General features: G+C 37.2%; 1 protein-coding gene across 11 annotated transcripts in view; it reads right to left on the bottom strand.

The window, feature by feature from the left end:
- LOC123876254 (neurobeachin) overlaps positions 1-27,076 on the bottom strand; it is a 507,523-nt gene that overhangs the window by 70,408 nt on the left and 410,039 nt on the right. For all 11 annotated transcript variants that reach the window (XM_045922451.1, XM_045922447.1, XM_045922450.1 and 8 more), the window contains 2 exons: positions 3,473-3,590; positions 2,599-2,701 (listed from right to left, as the gene is read on the bottom strand). In XM_045922451.1, coding sequence (XP_045778407.1) covers positions 2,599-2,701; positions 3,473-3,590 — 221 coding nt within the window. The remainder of the gene's footprint in view (positions 1-2,598; positions 2,702-3,472; positions 3,591-27,076) is intronic.

Raw genomic sequence — 27,076 nt, 5'->3', positions numbered from 1 at the left:
GATATGATAGTGATAATGATGTTGTAGAATAGTGTCACGTTTGTTTACTTTATAACTTACACTTGAGCTTTTGATGGTTCAGTTTACCCAAATGACCGATTTGGTCTTGGGAGTGGAATTTTCTGCTCAATTAATTGGTTGGGCGTGGCAGTTCGGAGAATCGAATTTACAATATTGTGATGCATATTTATTAAGAATTTTGAGATAGAAACATACCTGTTTATGGGTAATACGCGATGTCAACCGTTGAAACGCGAAGTTTTTTGTGAAATCGAATCGTAGGTGGAATTAGTATGTAATTACAAATACAGTAATGTAGTGTCAGCTTCGTTCGGTTTTTCATTTTTTTTTTCAACATTCATCGCGTTTCATTAGGTTACGTCACTTGTCATAAGGCTGTTTCCATCATAATTTGTTACGTGTGATTTTTTTACTGAGTGCATTTAGAGTTAAGTTGAGGTTTAATTTATACTTATAAATATTTAATGTGATCAGTATTATGGGTGTTGCGTGAGTATTGAGTTTAGAGTTAAGTAAGTAAGTGATACATTCCATTGTGATAGTCTTAGTGCGTTTACAAGGTTAATAAAAATGAATAATTATTGTTACATTAATAAATAGTACTTTAATCTTAGGCTAAAGTTACATCACCGCAGTGTTGAAGCGTAGAAACGCGTCCTTTCTTCAATGTTTAATCATGTACCTACTTGGGTGGAACTATTCGTCGCGATTCTGCGAGTCACTTTCAACTAGATTCCATTTTTTTTACGTAGTAAAACTTCATACTTAACATGGTATTAACATGAGAACATTTAAGAAAAGACGGATGAATTTACTTTTTCTCTTCGTCAATGTACTTTTTGCTTACTTTAGTTCATTTCCAGCCATTTCATTCACTTTTACAATTATTAATGTTGTCTTAAATATTGTTAACTATGAAATTATATTGCTTCCGAACCTATATTTATATATTATTTGTACATTCAAAATTATTTCTGATGTTACATAAGATTTACCTACTATTATAATAATATATGCTTGAAACGGGCAACCTATTTTTGATAAAGAAATAAATTATTACAATAGTAAATTATACAATGTTATGTAAGAGGTCTTCAGTTGAAGTCTTTGAGTAAACGAACTGATCATTCAAGTTGGTGTTAATCCGAAAACTTTAGAGTTGTCAAATTACGAAGTTCATTACTTATATTAAATATGCTTAAGGTTTAAGCTTAAATAAATTATAAGTTATTATCTAAATATTTATGACTACTGTGATTTGAGTCAATGAATGTTTTGTGTGATATTAAAGTGTTGTTTTTTTCCAAAAAAAATCTTTATTTATAGTACCAACAACCAATCTAGTCAAAACGTAAAGTTTTTACAGACGGAATTCTTATTTTCTAATCCCATAGTGATTGATTAGTATAAAGTAGTTAGGTAAGCACAATTCAACGTGCATCTAAGCCTTGGTCACGGGAATTTTTTTCCTACTAAGTGGAGAACTTAATAGTTAAAAATTAAGAATTATTTATCGTTGCGTCACTCTAAGTACCCCGCAGTAGGACTTGAGCTTTAGAAGTATTTCATTCATAGCTAAACTTTTTAAACACTTTAGGTACATTCACCGTTAGTTTAGTGAATTACAATTTCCACAAACATATTATTTTTGATAAGGCACATTGATTCATTAACAACGGATTTTTCCCTACTATGTAATGAAATTACCACGCAAAAAAAATTGTATTATGTTATGAACAAGAAAAAAAAAGCTAGATAATTTAGCTTCTACAGTCTTGAATGCACCTTCTATTACAACTACAAGGTACCTACATCATTTCAGTTTTCATTAACTCAATTAAATCTGTGCAGTTTTTTAATTTCGGTTCGAACTTTTCGGAGTTATATGTGCATTTTAATTTCTATGCAATTAAATACATTAAGTACATAACTTGCTTTAACGGTGAAGGAAACGCCATCTAGATACGTTTTCCGTATTTTCGTATAATGTCGAATGGATCGATAACGTGATCGTAACGAAAACATGACTCACCTTTCCGTAAAAGCCTTCTAGTTCAGCATGTTGATCAGAGATGGCTGCACTTGTCACTTAACTAGACCGATATAATATTGTTTTCAGAATGATAACATTTCGTAAAAAAAAAAAAAAAAATGCTGAGTTTCAGACTATAACAGTTTATGCTTCTTAATAATTGGTAATTTTTTTGATTTTTGTCTATTTAATAAATGTCGGAATTCGGCGTATCCTAATGTCCCAGCTATCTCAAACAATCTATACATTGTTAAATTATAGGGAGATTAGCTTAGGATCTGTACAAACGGTTAGTCAGATATTATATCAACTGCACGACGACGTGCAGTTGATGTGCAGTTCTTGTATGGGCACATTGGACTGCATGGGAACTAGGCAGTCAGTCAGCCTGTTGCAACTTGTAATGCTAATGTCAACTACACTTTGCAGTCGGCTTGTAGCCTTAGATGCAAGCAGTCTGTTTTTAAAACTTAGATATTTAATTGATTTGACGATGCCATGTTTTTATTATTCGATGAATAGCGAACTGTATAGCTAGTACTTACCTGGTTTGTGGGATGCCATACTTGATGCCGACTCCGACTCGTGGCAATGCTTTGATGACTTTCTTCACCGTCGCCTGGTCCGGGAACGCGAAGAATATTGACGCTGGAAAAACAAGACATTTAATGCTTTAATCTCCTACTTTTTATCGAAGGGTGAAGCGCTCAAATGTTATCTAGATTTGTCTGTACTCGTACTGTAGGTACCTATTTGTTAATTCACTTTACTATTCTTTCTTTCTTATTAATTTAGTTCAAAATTTGCAGGCGTAACGTTGCTTTGACCCAAACCAAGTGGGTGAATTTTGACCCACATTATTATATATTTTATTAAATAATTCCTCACATCATGAGGTTTCCTCACGGAAAACACGGAGTTTCTCTACGTAATTAAATTAGAAATGAGGAGACCCGTTGAAGAATCGAAGTGACTGATATAGCCCAAGAAATTGCATTGCTAAATGGCACATATGGGTCATATGGGCGGAGCATACCTATAGCTCTGAGAACCGATCAACCCATGATGATGATAAGTTTAGAGATGGATACTCACTTCTCAAAGAAAGCTGTGATAGCCTAGTGGTCAGAACGTCCGCCTCCTAATCGGAGGTCGGGGGTTCGATCCCGGGCACGCACCATTAACTTTTCAGTTATGTGCGGTTTAAGCAATTACTTAAATATCACTTGCTTTAACAGTGAAGGAAAACATCGTGAGGAAACCTGCATGCCGGAGAGTTCTCCATGTTCTCAAAGGTGTGTGAAGTCTGCCAATCCGCATTGGGCCAGCCAGCGTGGCAAACTATGGCCTAAACCCTTCTCATTCTGAGAGGAGACCCGTACTCAATAGTGGGGCGAAAATGGGTTGATCATAACTCACTTCTGCTTGCGAGGAACATTTCTATCGCGATGCTCTGCAGCAGGTAGCGGCGCGAGAAGATCGCGCGGATCTCGCTGAAGTACCATTTCCCGTGCAGGTGCTCGCAGTACTTCAGCACCTGGAATAACGAGAAATTCTCTTTCAGAAAATGCAATTTGTTACTACTTAAGAGAAGTTTACTTAGCAAGCTCTGTATACAAACGTGGTTGATTTTCATCTGAATATTAACCTATCAAACTCAATCAAATTTTGTAGATTCAATCACATTAATTGATCGAAAAAAGACTACGCCGATAAAGAGATAAATAGATAGAAGACTTTATTGCACATAAAACAAGAAAGAAGAGTTTCTTCAATTAAACCTATTCAGAATAAACGTGTTTCATGTTGGACTCAAGACAAAAATATGTATTATAAGGTAGTGGATTTTGAACATCGATCAATAATTTTAATAGTCTGTCATAGCCTTTTCATCAGACGTGGTCAAATACAAAACAGTTAACAAAAAAAAGCGCTTTATAGGAAGTCGCTTTATGACCTTAATAATAACATAGCGCGTGGAATAAATTCGAAAATAACTCCACTTTTCGAGTAACACTTGCACCGTCGTAAACGTGAGGACGTCGTAAACTGTTCGTTAGCTCTTAATTTATTTATATGTGGCCGCTGTAAAATAATCTCTTTGGGTTGACCTAATTGGTATAGTAGTTTTATATGGATCATATTACTATTTATAAATATTTTTTCTACTCACACTTTTCACATCAATATATGTATTTCTCATATTTTTGAGGAAAGTACAATTTTTAAAAATTGCTTTTACGACTAGGTAAGTACGTTAAATATACTGAAACAAAACACGCGTTAAATAAACCATAGTTCGAGTCGTTGATTTCATTCCATTCTCTCAATATCAACTTTCATACAGCATCCCTGATTCTACTCTGATTCCCAAGGGACCAAGGACTAACAAACAAATATAAGAGCAATTCACCCTCTGGTAGAGCAAGCTATTAATGCACCGAATTTGTTATTTAACTATGATTAATGGTGTTCTATCAAACTAGGGGGTTCTTTATAGGTTTGTCATTATTATATTTGCAATCACTTAAACATGGCATAATATTGTAGAAAAGAGCAACAGGAAAGTTCTTGCTGGTCTCGGTAGCAATGGCATTTCGAACCAGTGGTAGATTCAGTTGACGATTCATAAAAGGACTCACGTGCCTATTCTATTCCTGGTTGGGGTAATAGTACAAGACGGACCCAAATACGAATTTTTTTTGGCGAATAATGAGGTAGGTATTGTGTATAAAAATTCAATAGTATCATTAAATGATTATTTAATAGGTAGGATGGCTATTTAATAGGTACTCAAAGATTGTTTCCATTCGTATAAGGTTCTATAAAGTAAAATTTTAGTGAAAAGTCCTGTTAGAAAGCCTGCTTTCTTTTTCGTAATTAAGTTAGTAAGTGCAAAGATTTTGCATTACTTACTAACATAAGTATTCGAAAAATCTAATGTCAACAGGCAGGGCTTAATATCTCCTGCTAACTTCAATCATAAAAATATGTACCTATTAGGTAGTTATGGTAACAGTGAGTGAAGTGAGCAGGACGCACAAAAACGCATTTGAATACGTTAACATTAAAGTATATCTACTGCAACCAACTAAGTGATTACATCGTTTATTTGTACACTTCAACATACAGCATAGTGAAGAGACAATAATGAATAAGAGAACAAGGAAGAATTAGAACACACAGGCTGCCATATTGCTTACCTAGTAGCGATCTCTATCAGACAACCTTAGGATTAGGAAATGTTTTAAGACTGAACTGTGTGTAATATATACATGAACAAAATAAATCCAAATATTTCCACAACATTAACAAAAATGCTTTGTTTTATACCAAAGTGCATACACAATACACATTATTGTTCCAAGAACAACGTGAGGGGCGGTGATAGGCACAAACGTCCGATTCAATTGTTATGCAATTTGTCAACGAACACCCCTCGAGGGCACCCTGTGCTTTCATTCCACCCTCGTGTAAGGGCCACCACTAATCTAGCAGGTGCCTTGAAATATAGTTTGTCAAAACAAATGCACTCCATTCAAGTGTCTTAAAACCACATATTGGATGGCATCAAAAGGTAAGTACAAATAATTATTTTGGTTGCATATCGTGCATCGCACTTTGCAATGGTTTCTTAGCTATTTTATTAGGCTTCTATTTCTGTTAAAATCCAAAGTTATACTAGACCTATGTTAACCTATCCAAATGTTAACAGTCACGGTTTTGCGCCACTTGCTAACTTTACTTACCTACCACTTCTTTACGTTACCAACATAATATTATGGTTGTGAGTGAAATTAGTCAGATATACCTATACCAAAGCTGTGATGTTAGCACTGGTGTAAGTATATTGTACCTATTTGATTTTAACAAGCTCAAAAAAGTAAGGAGGTTCTACGTACAAGTGGTAGTACTAGTAATACATACTTTTAATTTGTTTGTAGAGATGCAAGTGATTGTCTATGGGAGTTGACTTGAAAATTCAGCTAAGATTCGTTAAAAAAAATTGTAATGTATTAAATAGATACTAAAAATTATACAAGTATAGTCCAGTTCTATGATTTCCACATAAATTACAATAACTTACAAGTTTCATTTTCACAGGCCGATGGCCACAAAGTTCTAGCTCTGAAAATGAGGCAAGTAGCATATCATTAGCGAAAGTAGGCATTCAGTTATAGTGAACAAGAAGTTTTGATCAAACTATACGTGTTCAAATTCAAATTCAAAATATTTTTATTCAATTAAGACTTTTACAAGTTATTTTGAATCGTCAAAAGCATCTACCACTGGTTCGGAATGCCTTATCTACCGAGAAGAACCAGCAAGAAACTCGGCGATTGCTCTTCTCAAAGCTTTGATATACAATTATTATGCCATGTATAAAAAGCAATTGAAATGCCGCGCATTGCTGCAGCGAGCTGGAGGTCAAATCCACGCTCTTTTATCATTTACATGATCTTCGACTGTATAATAATCTTTCTTAAACTATCTTCCACCCCTGAATGATCTATTCAATAACTATGTAGTTGAGCACATTAGAAACACTCATGTAGTTCACACATTAGCGTCATGTTACCTATCGCTAATGTGGCTCAGTCACGCGCGGGCCTGCAGCCGGGATGAGTGCCAGATTGTGGGAGCTGACACGTGTTAGATATGATTGGTTATATGAGAGGTATTGTTTGGCAGTGTATGAATGAGAATCAGCTATTGTTCGTTTTGGCATAATGGCAACAGCTCAAAATATAATGAGCTACGATATATTATTATTAAATCAAAACTTAATTTTAGATTGTAACTTAGGTTACGATAGGCTGACGTGTCGGTCAAAGGTTCCATAGAAATTAAGATAAAAAAATAGCCTGTACCTACTTATTTATAAACATTACTAGTGTTTTAAATTAATTTATTTATATTTATTAAAGTTATAGAATATACTGGATATTATTGTTACTTAAAATTTGGGTTTGAATATCGATACTTCAAAATCATCGTTTTAGTCGTGGTGCCTACCTATCCGTTATACCTAAGAATTCCGAAAAAGCCTTAAATAATTACTTAAAAAATCCTTTGAATCCATACAAACAAATAATTATTATCAATGCAAAAGTGTGTCTGTCTCTGTTACCTTTTCACGGCTAAACCGATGAACAGATATTGACGTAATTTGGCACAGTCATAGGTTACGTCCTGGAGTCGAAAAATCAAAGAAACCTACCTAGAAGTACCTACGTACCTATGTACCTACTTATTTTGGCTAGTGACTTTGCATTCAAACTATGCGATAACTACTAATTAACGCACTGCGATAATAACTAATTAATGACACCAGGCACTATGAGATATGCAACGAAACGAATAGCTATCGTTTTTCAGAGCTCTGTTTCACCACAGCAAAATAGTTAAATAAATTTTAAAACAAAAGTAAAATGCTACGTCATAAAATTATCTTCTATTCCTAGTCTGTTTTGTATGCACAGCGATATCCACCAAGCTCACATAAATTGTCACATAATCTCACAGTTTTCTCAAAAGATCCACCAACCAGATTAGTGTGAATTATCTCTTCACCGTGTGAAGCATACCAGGAACGCAGAAGTTACGTGCAGATTTATTTAATCTTGATTTTCGCACGAACACTCTGCTCTCCGCATGCTAAAGAATCGTGACGATCTAGAGGCTTTTTATCAAAGATCAACACATGATTGTAGCAGGAAAGCTGTTTGTATTTTATAACGCTGAAGTTTTTATCTTTATACATACTTCTTTATCAACATAACTTCATTTTGTTACAAACTCATCTTACATATCTTATAATGAAAGTTGTGTAAATTGAGCAAAGAAATCTTGTCACACGAATTGGCGTTAATGTATTAATTTATTATGGCTATTTCAAACTTTCAATGGATGGCCACTGCGATATTAAAATAGTTTGCATTAAAGTAAATTAAATTGAATTGAATGGTTTATTTGTCCATTGGCATTATCACTGACATTTAAGTCTAACTAAGGTGAGCGCGTTTTCACGCAAAAATTATTCAAACCTGTTATATTATTATTGTCACCAACATCAAAAGATAAGATAAGATGAGCAACAGTTATCATTTATCAATATCTTGCGTTCGCATGTACCAGGCGAGCAGTGTGGTAAGGAGGCGCCGATTGCTATCGCGGATCGTAAATAAGACGCCCGTGACAAGTGCCCCCATTAAGGGACACGGCGAAAAACGCACAACCTTGGTACGGTTGACAAAAAAGTGGCAACAGAGAAAAATAAATATTAAAACGTCCCGTCCCTCTTCACTTCATAGACCCTCGATTAAGAGGTTTTATTCGTAGTGCGCTCCAAACAAACGTAGTTTGGCTCTCATTTGAATACTAACTAATGAAACTCAATGATTCTAGAAACTAATAAATAAGTACGTTTGAATCATGGAACGAGTGACGAAGAGACCGCCGAGCACCACGCCATTAAAACGTTTGATGCGAAAATAAAATTTGTGCACATTAATCAAAGAAAAAGAACGCAGAAACAAGACATTTTTAACCCCCGACCCAAAAAGAGGGGTGTTATAAGTTTGTCGTGTGTATCTGTGTATCTGTCTGTGGCATCGTAGCTCCTAAACTAATGAACCGATTTTAATTTAGTTTTTTTTTTTGTTTGAAAGGTGGCTTGATCGAGAGTGTTCTTAGCTATAATCCAAGAAAATCGGTTCAGCCGTTTGAAAGTTGTCAACTCTTTTCTAGTTACCTACTGTAACCTTCACTTGTCAGGGGTGTTATAAATTTTTAATTTACACTTGTTGATAGAAATCTTATAAATATTTGTGAACATATTGTTTGATAAGTCAGAGAAATGTATACAAAAATACAAAAAATACAGCTTATTAAGTTTTACTAGATTGAGTAAAAGTTGAAAAAACTCTGTCTCTTTCACTCAAATCGGTTAGTTGTGCATGCTGCCTAGTCAATGCAGTGTTTTTCATCGCCGCGTATTCTATTCATATTTTTTAAATTTTATTGTGGACTATACACTAAAATAATCGTCAAAGGAAATATAAAGGAGCTGGAATCGTCATCAGCTAGGCTGTTACAATGACTGTTACAGATAATAGTGTATCGGTGTCGAATGCCGTGACCTTAATCGCATCTGCCTTATAGTTCGAGAGCCAACGGTATGTAAGCCAAGCCTATCACAATTCCTCCGAAGATCAGTTTTACGTCGGACTTAAGCTTATATAATATAGTAAAATCAAGAAGTAATCATAGCGAGGAATAAAAACGAGGCTATAAAACTTTGGACAATCTGAAAGTGGCCTATGACCTTAATCGCATCTGCCTTATAGTTCGAGAGCCAACGGTATGTAAGCCAAGCCTATCACAATTCCTCCGAAGATCAGTTTTACGTCGGACTTAAGCTTATATAATATAGTAAAATCAAGAAGTAATCATAGCGAGGAATAAAAACGAGGCTATAAAACTTTGGACAATCTGAAAGTGGCCTATGTGTTACAGTGTGTGCACAGCTGTAGCTCTTGATTTGTGACTCAAAAACTCGTTCGTATAAAAACCATGCTACATTTTTTGAACATAGATAAGGCACCACAGGCGGGTCTTAGATAAGTCCCCCCTAAGAAAGTAAAGCATCTAATGGAAGGCTAAGCTGCAGCAAGGTATTTTTTTAGTATGACATAATATAAAGTTTGATGATACTTTCATACTTGGGTGACAATTCCATGGTTTGAATACATCGCGGATCAAGCAACCATCTCTTACTCTACAAAACACCCATGCTTCGTTCCTAACAGCCAATTAAAGTTTTTGTAGAATCTTTATAATCATTAGTTGTTACAGTTTTTATTAATATAATTGCCAGTTTATTCGTTAACTGTTTGTTATTGATAGGAATTATTATGGGGTTACTTTGTTCAAGAGTTTAAATTTGGAAAACAATTGCCTTTTTTCACGTAAAAAATATAATTACATCATTAATTAGATTAAGAAGTTTTAATAAACATAACATTAGGTACTAGCCGCAATTCAGGCAATCATAAAAAGTTTATCCTTTTTCTATTTACACTTTTGCGATTATTGAATATTACTAATGGCAAATTGGAAACCTCTAAGTACCTACCTACTATTTTTGTTTTCATGTTGTTTAGTAGACTTTATGCAGTTTTAGCGTCCGTCATTAGGTATAATACAAGATGTGTGGTGTGTCGTGGGACACCTGACCCACAAACCAACAAAAACAAAACATTTTATATAGACTGATGAACACTTAACACTCCTTTGTGTTCCGCAGTCGTGTAACAAGGTACGTTTATCACCGTGTTAGTTCTGGCTGAGCAGTCCGTATTGTTGCCCTTATAAATGAGCAAGACGTTAGGTACCTTAGGTACCTTGTAATAGGTACAAGAAAAAATAACAAAATTGTGTACTAAGCGATTGTTGACTGTGCAGCATGTATTGTTGCCATATGACTAAGCGAGACAAAGTGTATACTTTGCTTCGTTTCGCAAAGTATTTCTGTATCTTTCATCAAAATCGATAAGCCGTGAAAAAGTAACAGACAGACAGACACAATTTAGCATTTATAATATCGATGGATTTCTCTCACGGCAGGCGGATCTCGTGGGAGTCATAGCAACAGAGCGCTTCCACGAAGCTCCGTAGGGACCTCTGTGATGTATCCTGTGTGTTTGCGAGTAACATACGCGCCGACAGTCTCTAGGAAATCGCAGACAACGCGACGTTTTGTGGGAATACCGACGCCATTTGCATTTCATTTTCATATGTGAGCACCCGGCATATCTACACGAATCTAAAACACATAGCTAATACCTATTGAATAGGTAGGTACTTACTTTTGTGTAAAAACTGCTGCAACTTTATAAGGGACTCCGAAATCAAAAAGTGTACGCATTCCTTGCACGGTTTTTAACCCCCGACCCAAAAGAGGGGTGTTATAAGTTTGACGTGTGTATCTGTGTATCTGTGTATCTGTCTGTGGCATCGTAGCGCCTAAACGAATGAACCGATTTTAATTTAGTTCTTTTTGTTTGAAAGGTGGCTTGATCGAGAGTGTTCTTAGCTATCATCCAAGAAAATCGGTTCAGCCGTTTGAAAGTTATCAGCTTTTTTCTAGTTACTGTAACCTTCACTTGTCGGGGGTGTAATAAATTTTTAATTTACACTTGTACTATTTTTAACCCCCGACCCAAAAAGAGGGGTGTTATAAGTTTGACGTGTGTATCTGTGTATCTGTGTGTCTGTGTATCTGTGTATCTGTGTATCTGTCTGTGGCATCGTAGCGCCTAAACGAATGAACCGATTTTAATTTACTTTTTTTTGTTTGAAAGGTGGCTTGATCGAGACTGTTCTTAGCTATAATCCAAAAAAATTGGTTCAGCCGTTTAAAAGTTATCAGCTATTTTCTAGTTTTCTTGTAGAAAAGAAGGTTAGATAACCCTTAGGTTCATAATATTCAAGTGTCAATTAACAAATGTTAAGTTGTCAAGCCTGTCAAGATGGACGTTGCCTAGATATACATAATTATTTATTTGAAAATGATTTGTCGGGGGTGTTGAAAATTTTTAATTTACACTTGTATTTATTAATATTTAAAGTTACTGTTCAAAGGATTATTAGGAGACTGTTACTTTATTACAAAAATGAGTGCGATGAGTTTAGATGATGATGATTTTTTTATGCAGATACAACTTAGCCCTTGACTGAAATCTCACCTGGTGGTAGGTAAGTGATGATGCAGTCTAAGATGGAGGGGGCTAACCTGGAAGGGATATGACAGTTTTCATTAATCTCATATCTACTCCTTTGGTTTCTACACGGCATCGTACCGGAACGCTAAATTGCTTGGCTGTACGGTTTTGCCGGTAGGGTGGGAAGCCTCCCACTAGTGGAAATAAATAAACCGTGGTATTGGATTACGTTTAAGTCAAAAACTCCACCGTAATAATAACGCTCAGCGTTAAGAATTTAGGTATTCCAACGCCCAAATAGGTATACCTACTAATAAAAATAAAGATTTCATACGCGTGTCGAGTGAAACAAAACAAACTATAATTAAATGCGTTTAAACTAATTCCAGTAAACTGGCGAGACGCGGCGTCAAAGGAAGTCCTAATTAAATACTCGTACATCACCGTCGAGGCCGGGACGCGAACGCACCACCTCAGCGATTGAAACTACTACCTACCTACTAGTGGTTCCCACTGAAATCTCGATTGCATAGAAAGGACGAAAGTAACGCTGCTTGTCAGAGATGATCTCTGTTCGGTTCGATTCGAATTAAATTTCTGTAGCGCGCTCCGCATACTAAATACTTAGATAGTTAATCAGTACTAGGTAAGTTTAGTTCTCATTTGAATACTAATCACTCTCAATGTCTTGTAAGCACGTTTTGGAAACAAATATCTGTGTCTACTCTTCAACACATTTTCATATTAAAGGAGCTTAATAAACAAATGCAAGTGCAGTTACCTAGTAAGTACTAGGTACTTATTAGGTAAATTGGGAAAAATGTTTTGTCATCACTTTGCATGGATTAACTTAAGGTTTTCCTAATCTAGATCGCAAAAGTTGAAAGGTGATACCTAGGTAAAAAGATGCAAACGAAAATGATTACTGAAGTTAGTTTAATAAAAACTCGAATTTCGTAATCAACTGGGCTCGTAGTAGGTCCCCGGGTCCTCACCGCAGTTTGTCACAGTGAATGGTTCATAAATTGGCTGTCATCGCATCTCCGCGTATTTCTGGAGAAGAGATTTTTTCCCCTCACTCCCGCGCCGCGCCGCGCCGTGTCGCTCGATTTCCATAAAAGTTCTATACTTAATATTTATTTCAATGGTAGGTCCTACGTACCTACCTACTAAGTTATGCTGTATGACGCCCGGAACTTTGTCCGCGTGAATTTAGGTTTTCTAAAAATGCTGACAGAACTCTTTGATTTTCGGGACGAAAAGGTAGCAACAAGGCATAAACAAAACATCAGTTAAGTGCGAGTCAGACTCGCCCATGAAGGGTTCCGTACCATTGTATAAGAAATAACACTTATTACTTTTTATAAATTTTCATGGCGGCCGTTTTGAAATCTTTATTATTTTTGTTATAAGTAGCGGCAATAGAAATAAGTTCTGTGAAAATTTATCCTCATAAATAGTCCACGCGGACGAAGTTGCGGGCAATGCTAGTTCTCAATAAGAAAATCAGAGTTATAATGTCGCGTTGGAAGCGCAAGCTTAAGATTTATGCGCAGGATGAAGGATGCGTGAGGAGTTACGAGACCTGTCATGTTGGGATTAACACGGATCAACAGTTTCCTCTGTAAAGCAGGGAGATGTGAAATATTGTCTAGTTAATTTTAAATACACATTAAATTGCCCAATATGGCTGTTTAATTTTCAAGTACGGCTTTAAATATCAACTAACGATCTGGTTTTATAGCGATGTGCTTCACTACTTCACAGCAGGTGATTCCGAGTTCAAATCTTGGTTTTCTCTTATACTTAAATGAGCTTTTTTTTGAATAATCAAGCAAACGAGCAGGCGGGTTACCTGATGTTAAGTGATTACCGTCACCCATGAACATTTGCAGTAGGAGAGGTATTTGTTGGTCCGCCCTTTGAATAACCCCATGTTATAAATAATCAATGGAATCACCGCAGAAGGGAGCTCAATTTAGATTTCATGGTAGACTATCCATCTCATAGATATAGCATCATTTTAGTAACTAAGTACCTATTTTGCGCATTTGCACGTTAGATCCAAATTTCGTATTACGGCTTGGAAAAATGAAAATCGACTCTAGTGCGCAACCGCTCATTCAAATAGCACTTTTAAGTAAGTAAGTAGGTAGGTACTACGGCTACCTCGGATGGAGAATTCCTGAACTCAGATATTTGGATGCAGAGTGCGTAAAGAGCCTTAGTGAAATAATTCACTTGTTTTCAATCGGATCGGTATAGAACCGGTAGCGATCGCTTATCTACAAACAACGGTGCTTAATCTCCATGTAATCTCGCTCAGAGCGTAACCCGTGAAGCGTAGTTATCTGTGACCGCTTGTAGGAGGAACGTTAACGCGTGGGTCGGTGACAATTGTTTGTTTATTTATGAAGCCGATGACCATTCCTTGGTTCGTTTCTTGTTGTGATAAGATTACGGTTCTCGATTAGGGAGGATGAAGTAGTAGGTAGGTGATGGGTAGTTTTTGATAGCCGTGATAGCCTAGTGGTTAAGTGTTGCCCCACCTACCTATAACGTGGCACTAAAATCGAGTGACCTGTTTACGGAACGTTCGTTGACCTCTAGCGTCAGTCAAATGTTTTGTTTGCAATATATTGTGAACTTTTATAAAATACAGGACTTTTTTTCGTAGTTTTTTATGGTATCTTATCAGTTACATCTATACTATCACCTGTCTTCGTTTTTGCTAGCGTTCTGGTTACATTCTGTATTTTAATGATTGGTACCTACTATTTAAGTAAGAGCAAATTCATGACATTAGCTAATTTCGGCATAAATCCGTCGGCGTCTCAGTAAATATAGAGAAATGAGTTAATTCGACGCACGTGTTTTGGTCGCAGCTCGCAGCAGCATGTGGACGAGATTAGTTCGGCCGGTGGCGCCAGCGTCCCGCTTCCGGAATACGACGAATAGGCGAACTATTTTGTTTTATTTTCATATTCAATCTTTGTCAGGGTTCCGTATCTCCGGAGAAAAAAAGGAACCCTCACAGGATCACTTCGTTGTCTGTCTATCTATCAGTCTTTCGTCAAGACCCGTCAAGGGAATCGAAACCTATAGGTAGGATACCTACTTACTTACTTCCCGTTAACCTAGATTCATGTAGGTACTAATGACTTATAAACACAAGTAGCCGAAGCCTGTGAATTTTTTTTTTTTTTTTTTTTGTGTGGAGGAGGAAAATCCTCATGGATACCGTCTGGTATGCCCGACTCCACTGCAGCTGTTTCGCAGTGTCCTACGGACTAAAAACCTCCTCCACTCTTCGGTATCTCCGCTCACGGCTTCCCGGAATTGCACGAAGCATTGCGTCAGGAAGGCAGCTGTTCTTTTAGGGTCTTTGTCTTTCCCATTCGTCGTCTTCGCGCGTTTTCATGATGTGTTTGATGAACTTAGCGTACTTTTCCCATTCCTCCTCGTTCTTGAGCATTCTGGAAATCAGGTTCTTGGGAGTTAATGTATCTTCCTTTCCGTTCGCTAAGTTCCTCTCTTGATCAAACACACGGCACTCAAATATCGCATGTTGCGGAGTATCCTCTTCCCCGCAGTATGAGCACTCCTCGCTTACAGCTTTTCCAATGGCATGCAGGTACACATTGAACACTCCGTGACCAGTCAGAGCTTGCGTGGTCCATCTATCGACTTCCCCGTGTTTTCGATTTATCCACTGTTTAAGGTTGGGTATGAGTTCTCGGGTCCAAGCTCCTTTCCCTCTGCTTCTCCATTCTGCCTCCCATTCATTAAGCGTTCTTTCTCTTTCCTCTTTAGGTGTTTTGTGGTCTTCTTTAAAGTATTGCCGCGTACGTTCCAGTGCCAGCCGCTCTATGGGTATCAGGCCCGCTATTACTTGTATGGCCTCTAACGAGGTAGTTCTATAGGCGCCACATATCCTTATACCAAGTATCCTTTGTATGCGTGTGAGTTTTTGTTTGTACTTGGCCATTTTAAGTGCCTTAGCCCATATGGGTGCTCCATACAACATTACTGAATGGGCTACTGATGCCAGCAATCTCCTCTTACTCGCCCGTGGTCCGCCCCTTCTAGGCATTAGCTGGCCTAATGCTGCAGTCAAGCGGTCTGCTTTACCCGATATTTCTTCAATATGTTTATTAAATTTCAAACTACTATCAAACCAAATGCCTAAGTATTTTAATTTTTCTCCCGGTTTGATTTCCACACCTTCTACTAAGAATGCGATGGGACCGTGTCTTTTCTTTCCGCTGAGCATGATGGCTTCGGTCTTCTCTGGGGCAAGTCTAAGTTGCTTCTGTTGCATCCAGTCGCTTATCCTATTTAGGGCAGTGTTGGCTTTTCTCATTAATATATGTTCTTTTTGGGCTGAGACTATCAATGCTAGGTCGTCTGCAAAGCCTACTAGCTGGACATCACATCCCAGATCTAATCTCAGTACCCCATCATAGAGTATATTCCACAGTGTTGGACCCAAAATGGAACCCTGTGGTACCCCACTGCTTACTTCAAACGTTCTTGTCGTTCCTTCAGCGTCTGTCACAACGATACGTCTTTGGTCCAGGTAGCTATCTATGAGTTTATACATATATTGCGGGAACTCTCTTCTTTTTATTTCTTCAAGTATAGCTTGCCAAGGCGCTGAGTTGAACGCATTCCTTACATCGAGCGCGATTAAGACGCATAGCTTTCTATTACGTTGCGTGCCTCGCTTCGCCGCTTCTGCAGTTGCAATTACCTTTTCAATGGCACCCAGCGTGGATCTTCCCTTCCTGAAACCAAACTGTGAATCCGCCAGATTGCCATGGTTTTGCAGTGTTTGTTCTATTCTGTTTAGTAATATTCCCTCAAGTAGTTTCCCATAACAATCTAGTAGACACAATGGTCTATATCCCGCAGGGTCTTCCGCACTCTTATTCGGCTTTCGCAGCAATACCAGCTTCGCCGTTTTCCACCTAGCTGGAAATATGCCTGATTGGATTACACCAGTCATAACATATTTTATCTTTTCAGGTATGATTTCCGTGACTAGTTTTATTATTTCTGGTGGTATTTGGTCAGGGCCTGGTGCTTTTTTCGGCTTTATCCGATCTCGTACTGTCCTGAGTTCGTCGTCAGTGACTTCTGGCACTAATTGTGTCGGAACCACCTCTCGCTCAAACTTGTCATGCTCAGGGAAGAGTACCTTAACTATCTCCTGTATTTTCTTCATGCTAATTTGAATGGGAGGAGTGCCTTTAAGTTTCTTAGTCACGATCCTATATCCTAGTCCCCAGACATCTTGATCAACCTCTTCGCAGATAGCTTCCCACCGCTTTGCTTTAGCTTTTATTATTAATTTTTGCAGCACAGACTTAGCTACTTTATACTCCTGTCTATACACATCAGACTGTAGATCACACTCGTTTTGCTTCTTCTTTTTTTTTGTGTTTGCCCTCGTGTATTTTCTTCTGCACTCGATGCATTTTCGTCTCGCTTCTGCTATCTCGCTATTCCACCAGTATACTTCCTTCTTCTTTTTTACTTTTTTCCGTGGCATTGACGCATCGCAGGCTTTGGTAGTCGCATTTATTAAGTCTTCCAACGATTCTATTTCTTGTTGTTTTAACACCTCTGCAAATTTCTCGGTATCAAGTTTTTGGAGATTCCATTTTCCTTTTACTGGACAGATTTCAGGCTCATTCTCGTGTATTTCATATGTGATATATTTATGGCCGCTCATTGTCTCCTCTTCTAGGACTTTCCAATTACTTATTCTTCCAGCGAGTTCTTGGCTGGCTATCGTTATGTCGGGTCTTGAGTTTTTAGGGCCTCTTTGAATTTGTTGTTAAGTAAGAAAGTACTTACCTATATGACAAAAAAAAATTTAAGCGTTATTTTTTGTACCTTGGTCCGACTCCTTTCGTGTGCGAGTTAAGTAGGTAGGTACGTACCTATGTACCTACCTACCTAGAATTCAGCTACAACACTTACCTAAGTGGGTACTTACCTACTACTGGAAAAATTATGAGACCAGCTGTAGGTAGATATACCTAAAGCTGTGTCTACTAGCAATTTTAAAATTGCAGGCTGTTATGTTAATGTCAATTTCTGCAAGTTTTAGTACGCAAAATGCACCGAATTTATAGTTTACACAGTAAGTACTTAAGTAAGTAGGTACCTACTTAGAGCCAGAGCTTACTCGGTAAGTTTTAAGTAGGTAAGTAAGTAGGTATTACTAGTGGATACCTACAGGACCTACCTTCTTGTAAGTAAACATTCCTTACATAATATTACCTATCTGAATCATCTACATATACCTAAAATTTCAAATTTGGCGATGGTTAGCTTATGAATAAGAAAATTCGCTGGCAGTGTTTGTCAAAAAACCTCACACGCTATAAGGCACCTTATCTGGCCGAAAATATTTCCGCTCATACCTCTTTCATACCCTTTATAACTATATCGACGCACGTTGTACCATTTAAATGTTTCGTATGAACGCTCAAACGCACCGCCACGCCACAATGCGAACAAAAAGATCCCCAAACAAAGACGTGCAGCTCTTATCTCGAATCTTTATAATAATTACACGAGACAGGACGACTCAATCCACGTATAAGCCCCTTAAAAATGCATAAACCCAATCGATAAAATCCAATTTTCACCCCTACGACGAAAATACTAAAGCCCAAATTCGCCTTCATAATTTTAAATGAAAGCGTGCGTTGTCCTTTGTACCTACCTACCTACGCCTGAATCCAATTATCTTACGGCACACCGAAATATCTTTGCATTGCAAGAAAATAATTATTGTAAAAAAATTTACGTGTCGCACAACCCTAATAAGTGCAGTGATATAATGAAAAACGCGAAAATGGATTTTATTAAATAAGAGCTAGAGTTGACGTTTTCTTGGGAGGAAAATTAAGAGTTAAGTCCAATGGGAGTTGGAGTAATTTGTGTGAGTAGGAGGGGCTTATCCCTACTCCAAATGAAAAGGGTGGGATCGCTGTCAGTCGTCCGGCAGCGGTGGGGGAAGACAGATGTTCGTCCGGACCCATCTTTCATATAGCAAATTCAATACACCATAAATATACCGCGTACTCCTTTTACAACACGCTCTGTCATTCCTGTATCAACAAACGAGGCGTTGCCCGGTGAAATTTCACTTTTTCATCTTTTTATCGCACTAGTGTCGTAATATTGTAAGTGACATTACAAAACAGTTTAGTAGTTTTGGTATTAATAATGGGCGAACGCTGTGTATCGGATTATTGCTCGTAAATTAATAAGCTCTTAAAATTTAAGAGCCACATGTTTAGGAGACGTGATTTTAATAGTTTTGTCGGGATGAACGTTTTAATGACGTCTAAGACGTGTGTGATGTGTGAGTGCTTGCTTATTCATGCAACAATTATATGGATGTTGTATCTAGATAAGCCTCATGAAATAAATTCGTTTGAACGTTTTCAATCAGGTGAATGCTAACAGGAGCTAAAAGATTATGTTCTGCTGTTTCTTTTGATATTGTTAGTTGTTATGACAGAATATAGCAAATACTTTTTGCTTTTAATACTTACCTACCTATATTAAATTATTTAGCCAAGTGTTCACTAGTGATGAAAGTTACACACCTGAGCGTTATCACTTGCAGTAGGTACCTAAACCATCGCAGAAAGAAAATTCAGTAATTTGCCGAAATTTATATTGAGATGACAGCAGTGACTTCTGCAAGTTTTATAGCTAGTGGACAAGTGCTTTATATATAAATTGTGAGGAAATAAAATTTAGGGAATTTCTGAAATATCTACTTACCTTAACTGAATTTACCTACTTACCTATTAGTTTTACGTATTCCACCTACTTAGGTATAATTAACTTAAAATTAGGTAAGTATAGGTGCGTATCTAGGTACCTAATCAAAAATAGGTAAGTAGGTATCTAATCTAAGTACTTACATGCACTACGTACCTACTACTAAATACACTCTGTTAAAAAATAAAATTAAGTAGGTAAGTATACCTAAGTACCTACTCAACAGTGCAGCAGATCTTAACATCCTCATTCCCAATCCATTTAATACCTACCTACCTATTAACAGAATCTATAGGTATAGGTATCAGTAAACATAGTAAAAGTGATTCCCGTTTCAAGGCATTAAATATCAAAGGGTAGGCTCCTCGGGGCGGGTGCGGACATCCGGCGGAAGTAGGCGGAGTCTTACGGCCGCCATTTTGAAAACGTCGCGCATGCGCCGACGGGTAACGGTGAGAGGAAAAATATGGAAGCTTTTTTACCTTCTCGGAAATCGTAATATTGGATGAAGTTCTTAAAAATAATGTTATCTTGCAAAAAAGTTGCAGTCAAGTAAGTGCCTATAGGAAAAAATTAATAGATTCCTCTCCTACCAACATAATCTTGAAACTTTATAATTGAAAAAAAATTAGTTGTAGCCATTTAATTTTCCTTTCCTTACCTTTCCTGATTGAATCTGATAGTTATATAACATTCTAACCGACAACCAAAAAGTGGAGGTTCTCAATTTCATATTATTCAGCGTGTATTTTTACCTACCTATTGGAACCAGAGCAGAGAAATCAAAGAAAAACCAACCCTTTCAGTTTCTCTTTCCAATAAGAGAAATATTTGGCTTAGCCGTACCTAAATAAAGTAAATAGGGTAAAAGAACGAGTCTAAATTTGGTGGCATGTCCCCCAGCTTCCAGGTACCAGGGTCCCATGAATCGCGCGGAGACGTCGCGTAAATCAAGCGGCGTGCAACCATCCATCACGACGAGGCCCGCCATCAATTTAGACCGAAATAGGCATTCCTATACCGGGAGCCGCCAGCCTAACTTTGTAATAGAACGGGATACGCGCCTAGATGCTTTTGTCAATACATGGTATAGACTTCCTTTCAACTTCTAATTAAGTTCTGGTCTTGATAGAAACGGCATTTCAAACTAGCAGATTACTAGGTAGATTTGATTAACTAAACAAATAAAACTTTCGATTTATTTGAACTTCACAAATAGGTTCATATAGATAGGTAGGCCTAGTTAGGTAATTTGGTCTAAAGAGGAAACGAACCCGAGACTAAATAATTTGAAATTCCTACCTCAACAAGATAAAGTTGAAAACTAAAACCCGACTGCGATCGTCTTAGTAAACGCTGAAATATTATTGTAAAATTGTTTTTCTGTCGCTTGGTATATTTTAATGTTGTAGTATATTTATGTTTATGAACTCAGAATTGTCTCCTCTTTCATTTGACATCCCACTCGATACAATAGCAAAAAAATTTTTGGAGAGCCCCCACTTTTTTTTGATGTAACATCCGTTAGGTCAATTTTTTGTACAAAATGTAGCCTATGTCACCCGGACTTTTACGACGAATCAAATTGACACCTCATTCATCAAAATCGGCCCAGTAGTTTGGGCGCTACGGTGGAACACACAGAATCTGGATACAAACATACACACCTACATACATACATTGCTAAAATCATAATCCTTCCTTTTTTGGCTTTGCCGCAGTCAAAATACTTGCATAACGACCCCATACTTAGGTACTGGAAAGAACAATGTTGGAAGCTCCCCTGATTAGGCGGACCGACGATCTCAAGTGAGTCGCTGGAAACTGCTAGACACCAGTGGAATAAGACTGTGCTCTGTGTGTCCTGTGTGTGTGAAGCCTTGTCCAGCAATGGGCTATTGCCAGTTTAACCGACGATGATGAAGTTGGTGAGTAAGTAGGTATATAGGTACTGTTATCTACTTGTTAGGTGTTACTTGATATGATTATGACTGAAAGCTTTTCATAAAACCTCTGCCTATCTAATAAAAGTAATAAAAAAAAACGGGCCGAATTGAGAACCACCTCGTATTCGGAAGTCGGTTAAAAATAAAAGTTTTTAGGTGACATCTTATAGATAAAAAGTTAGTTAAGGCTATCGTTGTCAACGATCCCCCGTCGATTTCCTACGTATGATATTATTGTTCTTATCTCTATCTGCCCTGGTTCGTGCATTCTCGGTTCCTAGATCGGTACATTTGTGATAACCAAATTTCAAATTGCTGTGATTGGCTGAATTTACCATGTTCTTGCTGCGACAGTGAGTTTGAGCCACTAGCGGAACAATGTTAGCCGGTCAGAAATGATTGCAATTAGTCAACCTGTTTGACGTCCGTGTTCTGTTTTCGATTACAAAAAAGAAAAAATTGTTGTTGCAATCATCAATTTTAGCAAATAGTGAAAGAGAGTCGGCCAATCAGAGGTCACAACTACCGTCACACTTTCTGTCACACTATGGCAGTAGGCATACCGAGTAATGAAAACAATTTTTCATTCTGTCTAGGTCGAAGTAGGGTTGCCACCTGGCTCTTTTTGATTTACAGGCTACCACCATCAAAAATACGGGGTTTAGATTTGAAGAAATTTGAAAATTTGAAGTATTTGAAGAAATAGGTGGTGGTTCTCTCTGAAATGCATGGAAAGCCTATTTAGATATTTCAGTTTATTTGTAAGTTTTGTATTTTTTCTCTGTATGTTGCCGTGTCTTGATTGGTGAACTGTGTTTGCAATGTGGTTTTTAATAAAAGATTTATTTATTTAAATAGCTTTTAAAAACTCTTAGTGTTGTAAAGCAAAATGTTATACATTTCATGCATACAATCTTTTCATTTCAACTTAAAATTACATTTAATTTGTAATTCCACCTTCACAGTATCAATACTATGGCCGTAGCCAGGAATCGATTGCGGGAGAGGTTTTATTAGGGCCGGAACTGAATCCTGTCATGAGGAAAAAAACATTCGCTCAACTTTATGGGCTAATTACCTGGTTAGTGGAATTTCGCCTTTCAATTTGACAGTGAGATAAAATACAACAATAAAAAAGCGCGAGCGCAGTGAGCGTAAGTGTTTTTGGTTCAATACAGAAAAAATTAAAGTGAAAGGGAAACGAGTGTAGCCATAGCAAGATTTTATTTTAAAGCTTCCTATCCATACTAATATTACGAATACGACAGTATATCTATTTGCCTATCTATTTGTTACCCTTTCACGGCCCATCTTCTTTACCAAAATTTTGGTACTTACTATTCAGAGGTAACTTGCATCCCAGACATTTTTTTTTAGGCGGCTTTTTAGCCCGGAAAATCCCCCACGGAATTTTTAAAAATCTAAATTCATGCAAACGAAATTGCGGGGTTTACACCAGGTAATAGAAATTCAAAGCGCGAGTGAAGTGAGCGCGAAATGTTTGATATATTTCCAAAAAAAAATTGGTAAGCAAATGCAAGAAATAGTGTAAGTATTATTTTAGGCTTAGGTTTTTGACGGCTTCCCAGGCGCAGTCGCCATTTCAAAATTTCTGGTCTGGTGGGAGGCTTCGGTCATGGCTAGTTATATGGTTAGTATGGCCCTAATGGCCAAGAAATTAGACTGCATCATCACTTACCACTAGAAAAGATTAAAGTCACGGGCTAACTTGTATAAAAAAAGGCTTACATCCTCAAACCAAGCCCCGCCGCCTTGGCTACGACCATGATCAATATCGAGTGGGTTTCGGCTACGCATTGCCGCAAAAGGAAAATATTCTTTCTACTGGACATAACGTCAGTGTTTGATTTCGCCAGCCAGAATTTGTAAAAAACCGGCCAAGTGCGAGTCAGACCCACGCACCGAGGGTTCCGTATTCGGGTATTTTTTCCGACATTTTACTCGAGAAATCAAAAACTGTTATGCATTAAAAAAATATGGATAAAAATAAATAAAAATCTGTTTTAGAATGAACAGGTAAAGCCCTTTCACATGATAACCCACTTGATATATGTAGTTATCTTACTTTGAAAATTGAAAATACTAATATTTGTTCATGAACACATGACAGACGGATAGAAGGACAGATGGACAGACGGACAGACGGAAAGACTGACAGACTGACAGACAACGAAGTGATCCTATAAGAGTTCTTTTTTGCTTTTGAGTTACGGAACCCTAAAAATATTTAGTTTTATTTGCCCCGTATTTTATTTTCATAATTACAGGTTTCTGTATCCTGAAATACGGGGTAACCAGTAAAATACGGGGCCTCTGGCAACCCTATTCGGAAAACACTGTCACATTCAAGTTAATGTCAAATATTTTGTTTTCAATTACAGAAAGCTGCATCAATCATTATTACAATATTTTCTTTGTTGTGATTGACTGAATTTTTGAGTTTCAGCCAATAAACAGACTGTTTGCCAATTAAACGTCATAACAATATAAATGCCAGAAAGTTTAACCAAATAAAACAAACTTAATGAGAACCTAGTGAGAATGCAAACGGCACACAATTTATAATACATATTATGTTAGTCGTATATAATAGATATTATAGTAGTCGTTCACTTTGGTAATAGTGAGATTGTCATCAGTAAAATTGATATTGGTTGATGTATCGTAAATTATTGTTTCGGTGACAAATATTTTTATTATCTATTTATCTTTGAACAGAATGGAATAGAATGAAATGGAATGGAATACAATGATAAATTTTTATTCCTGTAAACTTTTAGGTAAACTTCAAAGTGTTTTTGGATGGTCAGAAAAATTTACCACTGGTTCGGAATGCCGTTCCTACGTTTTCTAGGGTTTCGTACATTAAAATGAAAAAAACGGAACTCTTATAACGGAACTTTGTTGTCTATCTCTCTGTCTGTCGTGTGTGTCAAGAAAACCTCTAGGGTACTTCCCGTTGACTCAAAACCATGAAATTTGGCAGGTAACCTAACTGCGTAATTTTGGGTAGTTTTTTTAATCGGTAAAGAAAGTTTGCGACATTGTTCAATAAAAAATTTGGATTCCAACTCCTCAATCCTGATGTTGCAGGGGACCTGACTACTAAAGCTTATGGGATTTAAAAAGTGTCGATTATTAATTGATATTGAAGGTATCTATACCAAGTAAACACTTTGTCGTTGACCTCAACCCTGATGCTGTAAGAAATTGCATTCCTTAATCCTGGTGATCCCTCGGGATTTGAAAAGGATCATCCGTTTAAATATTCTTACGTGATACAGAAACAAGTTGCATCCCGGGGACGGGCTATTACGGAGAGGCAACTTTTGTTCTGGGAAATGAAAGGATCGGGATTTTTAAAAACCTAAATCCACGCGAGCGAAGCTGCGGGCATTAGCTAGTTGTAAATATATTTAGAAGCTACTATAAGATAATAGATAAGGTACTTATTTCCTTATATTTTTATTGTATGGCAGCGCGCGGTTTTAAATTATAAATTGCACGTCCTGTCCTTTTCTGTAATACATTTTTTTCTCAATATCTACCGCTTTATCACATAGCAAGAGTCCGTAAGACATAATACAGTGAAAATAGGCAAAATATACAATTTTTGCAGTTTCCACGTCAGTACCTGTTGAATTTTTCTAACAGTGTAAGCAGCAGAGCTGAGTTTACCATCAAGTGTTGATATGTGGGTGTTCCATAGAAGCTTTGCATCTAACGTTATACCGAGAAACACGGGGTTCTCCTTTATTTTCAACATATGATTATTTATCAATGAATTTATGTCATTTAAGGTCCTGGTATTGGGCAGTGTGAATTCAACACACTTAGATTTCTTTGCATTTGGAATTGATTTGGAAATAAATTGTTAGCAATAAATCAGAGAGTGACCTGTGATATGGCATTACATATAGTATACATTGTCAAAAATTATAATATTAAAGCTGTGCGTATTGCGTGAGGAATAGGTTGCAAGAGAGTTGCAACTTGCAGGGTTTGATGCATGCGCTATTGCCAGCAAACATGAGACATATTTTTATCTACAGGCAACGTCTGAGTAGGTAACGCATACGTCTAACGCAAGTTGAAATGTACCAGTGTATTTAGTTAGACCTATCGACAAGTTTGGAGTTGGGTGCAGTCTAAATGTGGCCCGTGTGTTTAGACTGTCAGTTTCTGTCAGTTTCACGTGTCGTCCCCCGCACTTCACCACCCCGCTTGCACAAATCGAGACAGCACGAAATTTTCAAGATTTCTGGGTGTAATTTCTGGTTTTCGTAGTTCCCACATAATTATAACAATATAAAATATATAACGATAATTTTTTTACTACATAATATTCATTAAATTTTCTAGGTCTGTGGTTTTTCCAAATTTCATTAAATTGCTTCGTTGTCTAGAAAAACGAGCACAAAGTTGGGCCTTTTTTTAAAGAAAAATACAAATCTTTGAACCCCTGTAATTTTAAAACTACATATTTTTAGAAAAATCTAAAACACCACAGACACAGATATTAGTTTCTAGACTATGTCTGCAAAATTTCATGGACTTTGGTTGCTTAATATTCAAATGAAATGGGAACTACGATTGTATGGAGTAAGTGACGGAGAGAGCTCTGTTAATAAAGCTGCTATCAACCAAGCTTTAATATTTGACGTTCCAGTTATTATCACACGTCACGGTTGATATGATACAACCGTCTCTACCGTGCTTTTGCTGTGTCCATCGACCGTGGCATAACACAGATTAGATCAAACTTCATAAAAAGTAACAAAGGTAGATAACACAGAATTTTAGGTAATAGGTTAATAGAAATAAGTTCATTTCTATTAATTTATATTTTGAGACTTTATTTCATAATATTTATTCGTGATAGCCTAATAGTGGTTAGGACGTTGCCTCCTATTCAGAAGGTCGGTGAATCGATTTCAGGCACTAACTTTTCGGAGTAAATAGGTAAGTGATGTGCGTTTTAATCCATACTTCCACACTAATATTATAAACTAGCTGATGCCCGCAGCTTCGCCCGCGTGGATTGGTCAGATCCCCTGCAGCATCAGGATTGAGGAGTTGGACTCCAAATTTTTTATGAAACAATGTCGCAAAGTTCCTCTATCGATTAAAAAAGAAATGACGCAAATCGGTTCAGAAATCTCGGAGATTTCGGTGTACATAGGTAGAAAAACACAACTCCCTTTTTAAAAGTCGGTTAAAAAAGTAGCCTATTTTACGCCCTGGTCAATCCTCTACTTGCCTGTGAAAGTCCCGTCAAAATCGGTTCAGCCGTTCCAAAGATTAGCCTTTTCAAACAGACAGACAGACAGACAGACAGACAGACAGACAGACAGACAAAAATTTTAAAAACGTGTGATTCAGTTATGGTATCGTTCAAATAACCATATGAGCTTAATATGAGGTAGTTATTTCGAAATTACAGACAGACACTCCAATTTTATTTATTAGTATAGATGCGAAAGTGTGTCTGTCTGTCTGTTTGCTACCTTTTCACGGCC

This window comes from Maniola jurtina, chromosome 21 (genome assembly GCF_905333055.1).
Source record: "Maniola jurtina chromosome 21, ilManJurt1.1, whole genome shotgun sequence".
Taxonomy (NCBI): domain Eukaryota; kingdom Metazoa; phylum Arthropoda; class Insecta; order Lepidoptera; family Nymphalidae; genus Maniola; species Maniola jurtina.
This window is presented reverse-complemented; position numbering and strand designations above follow the sequence as displayed.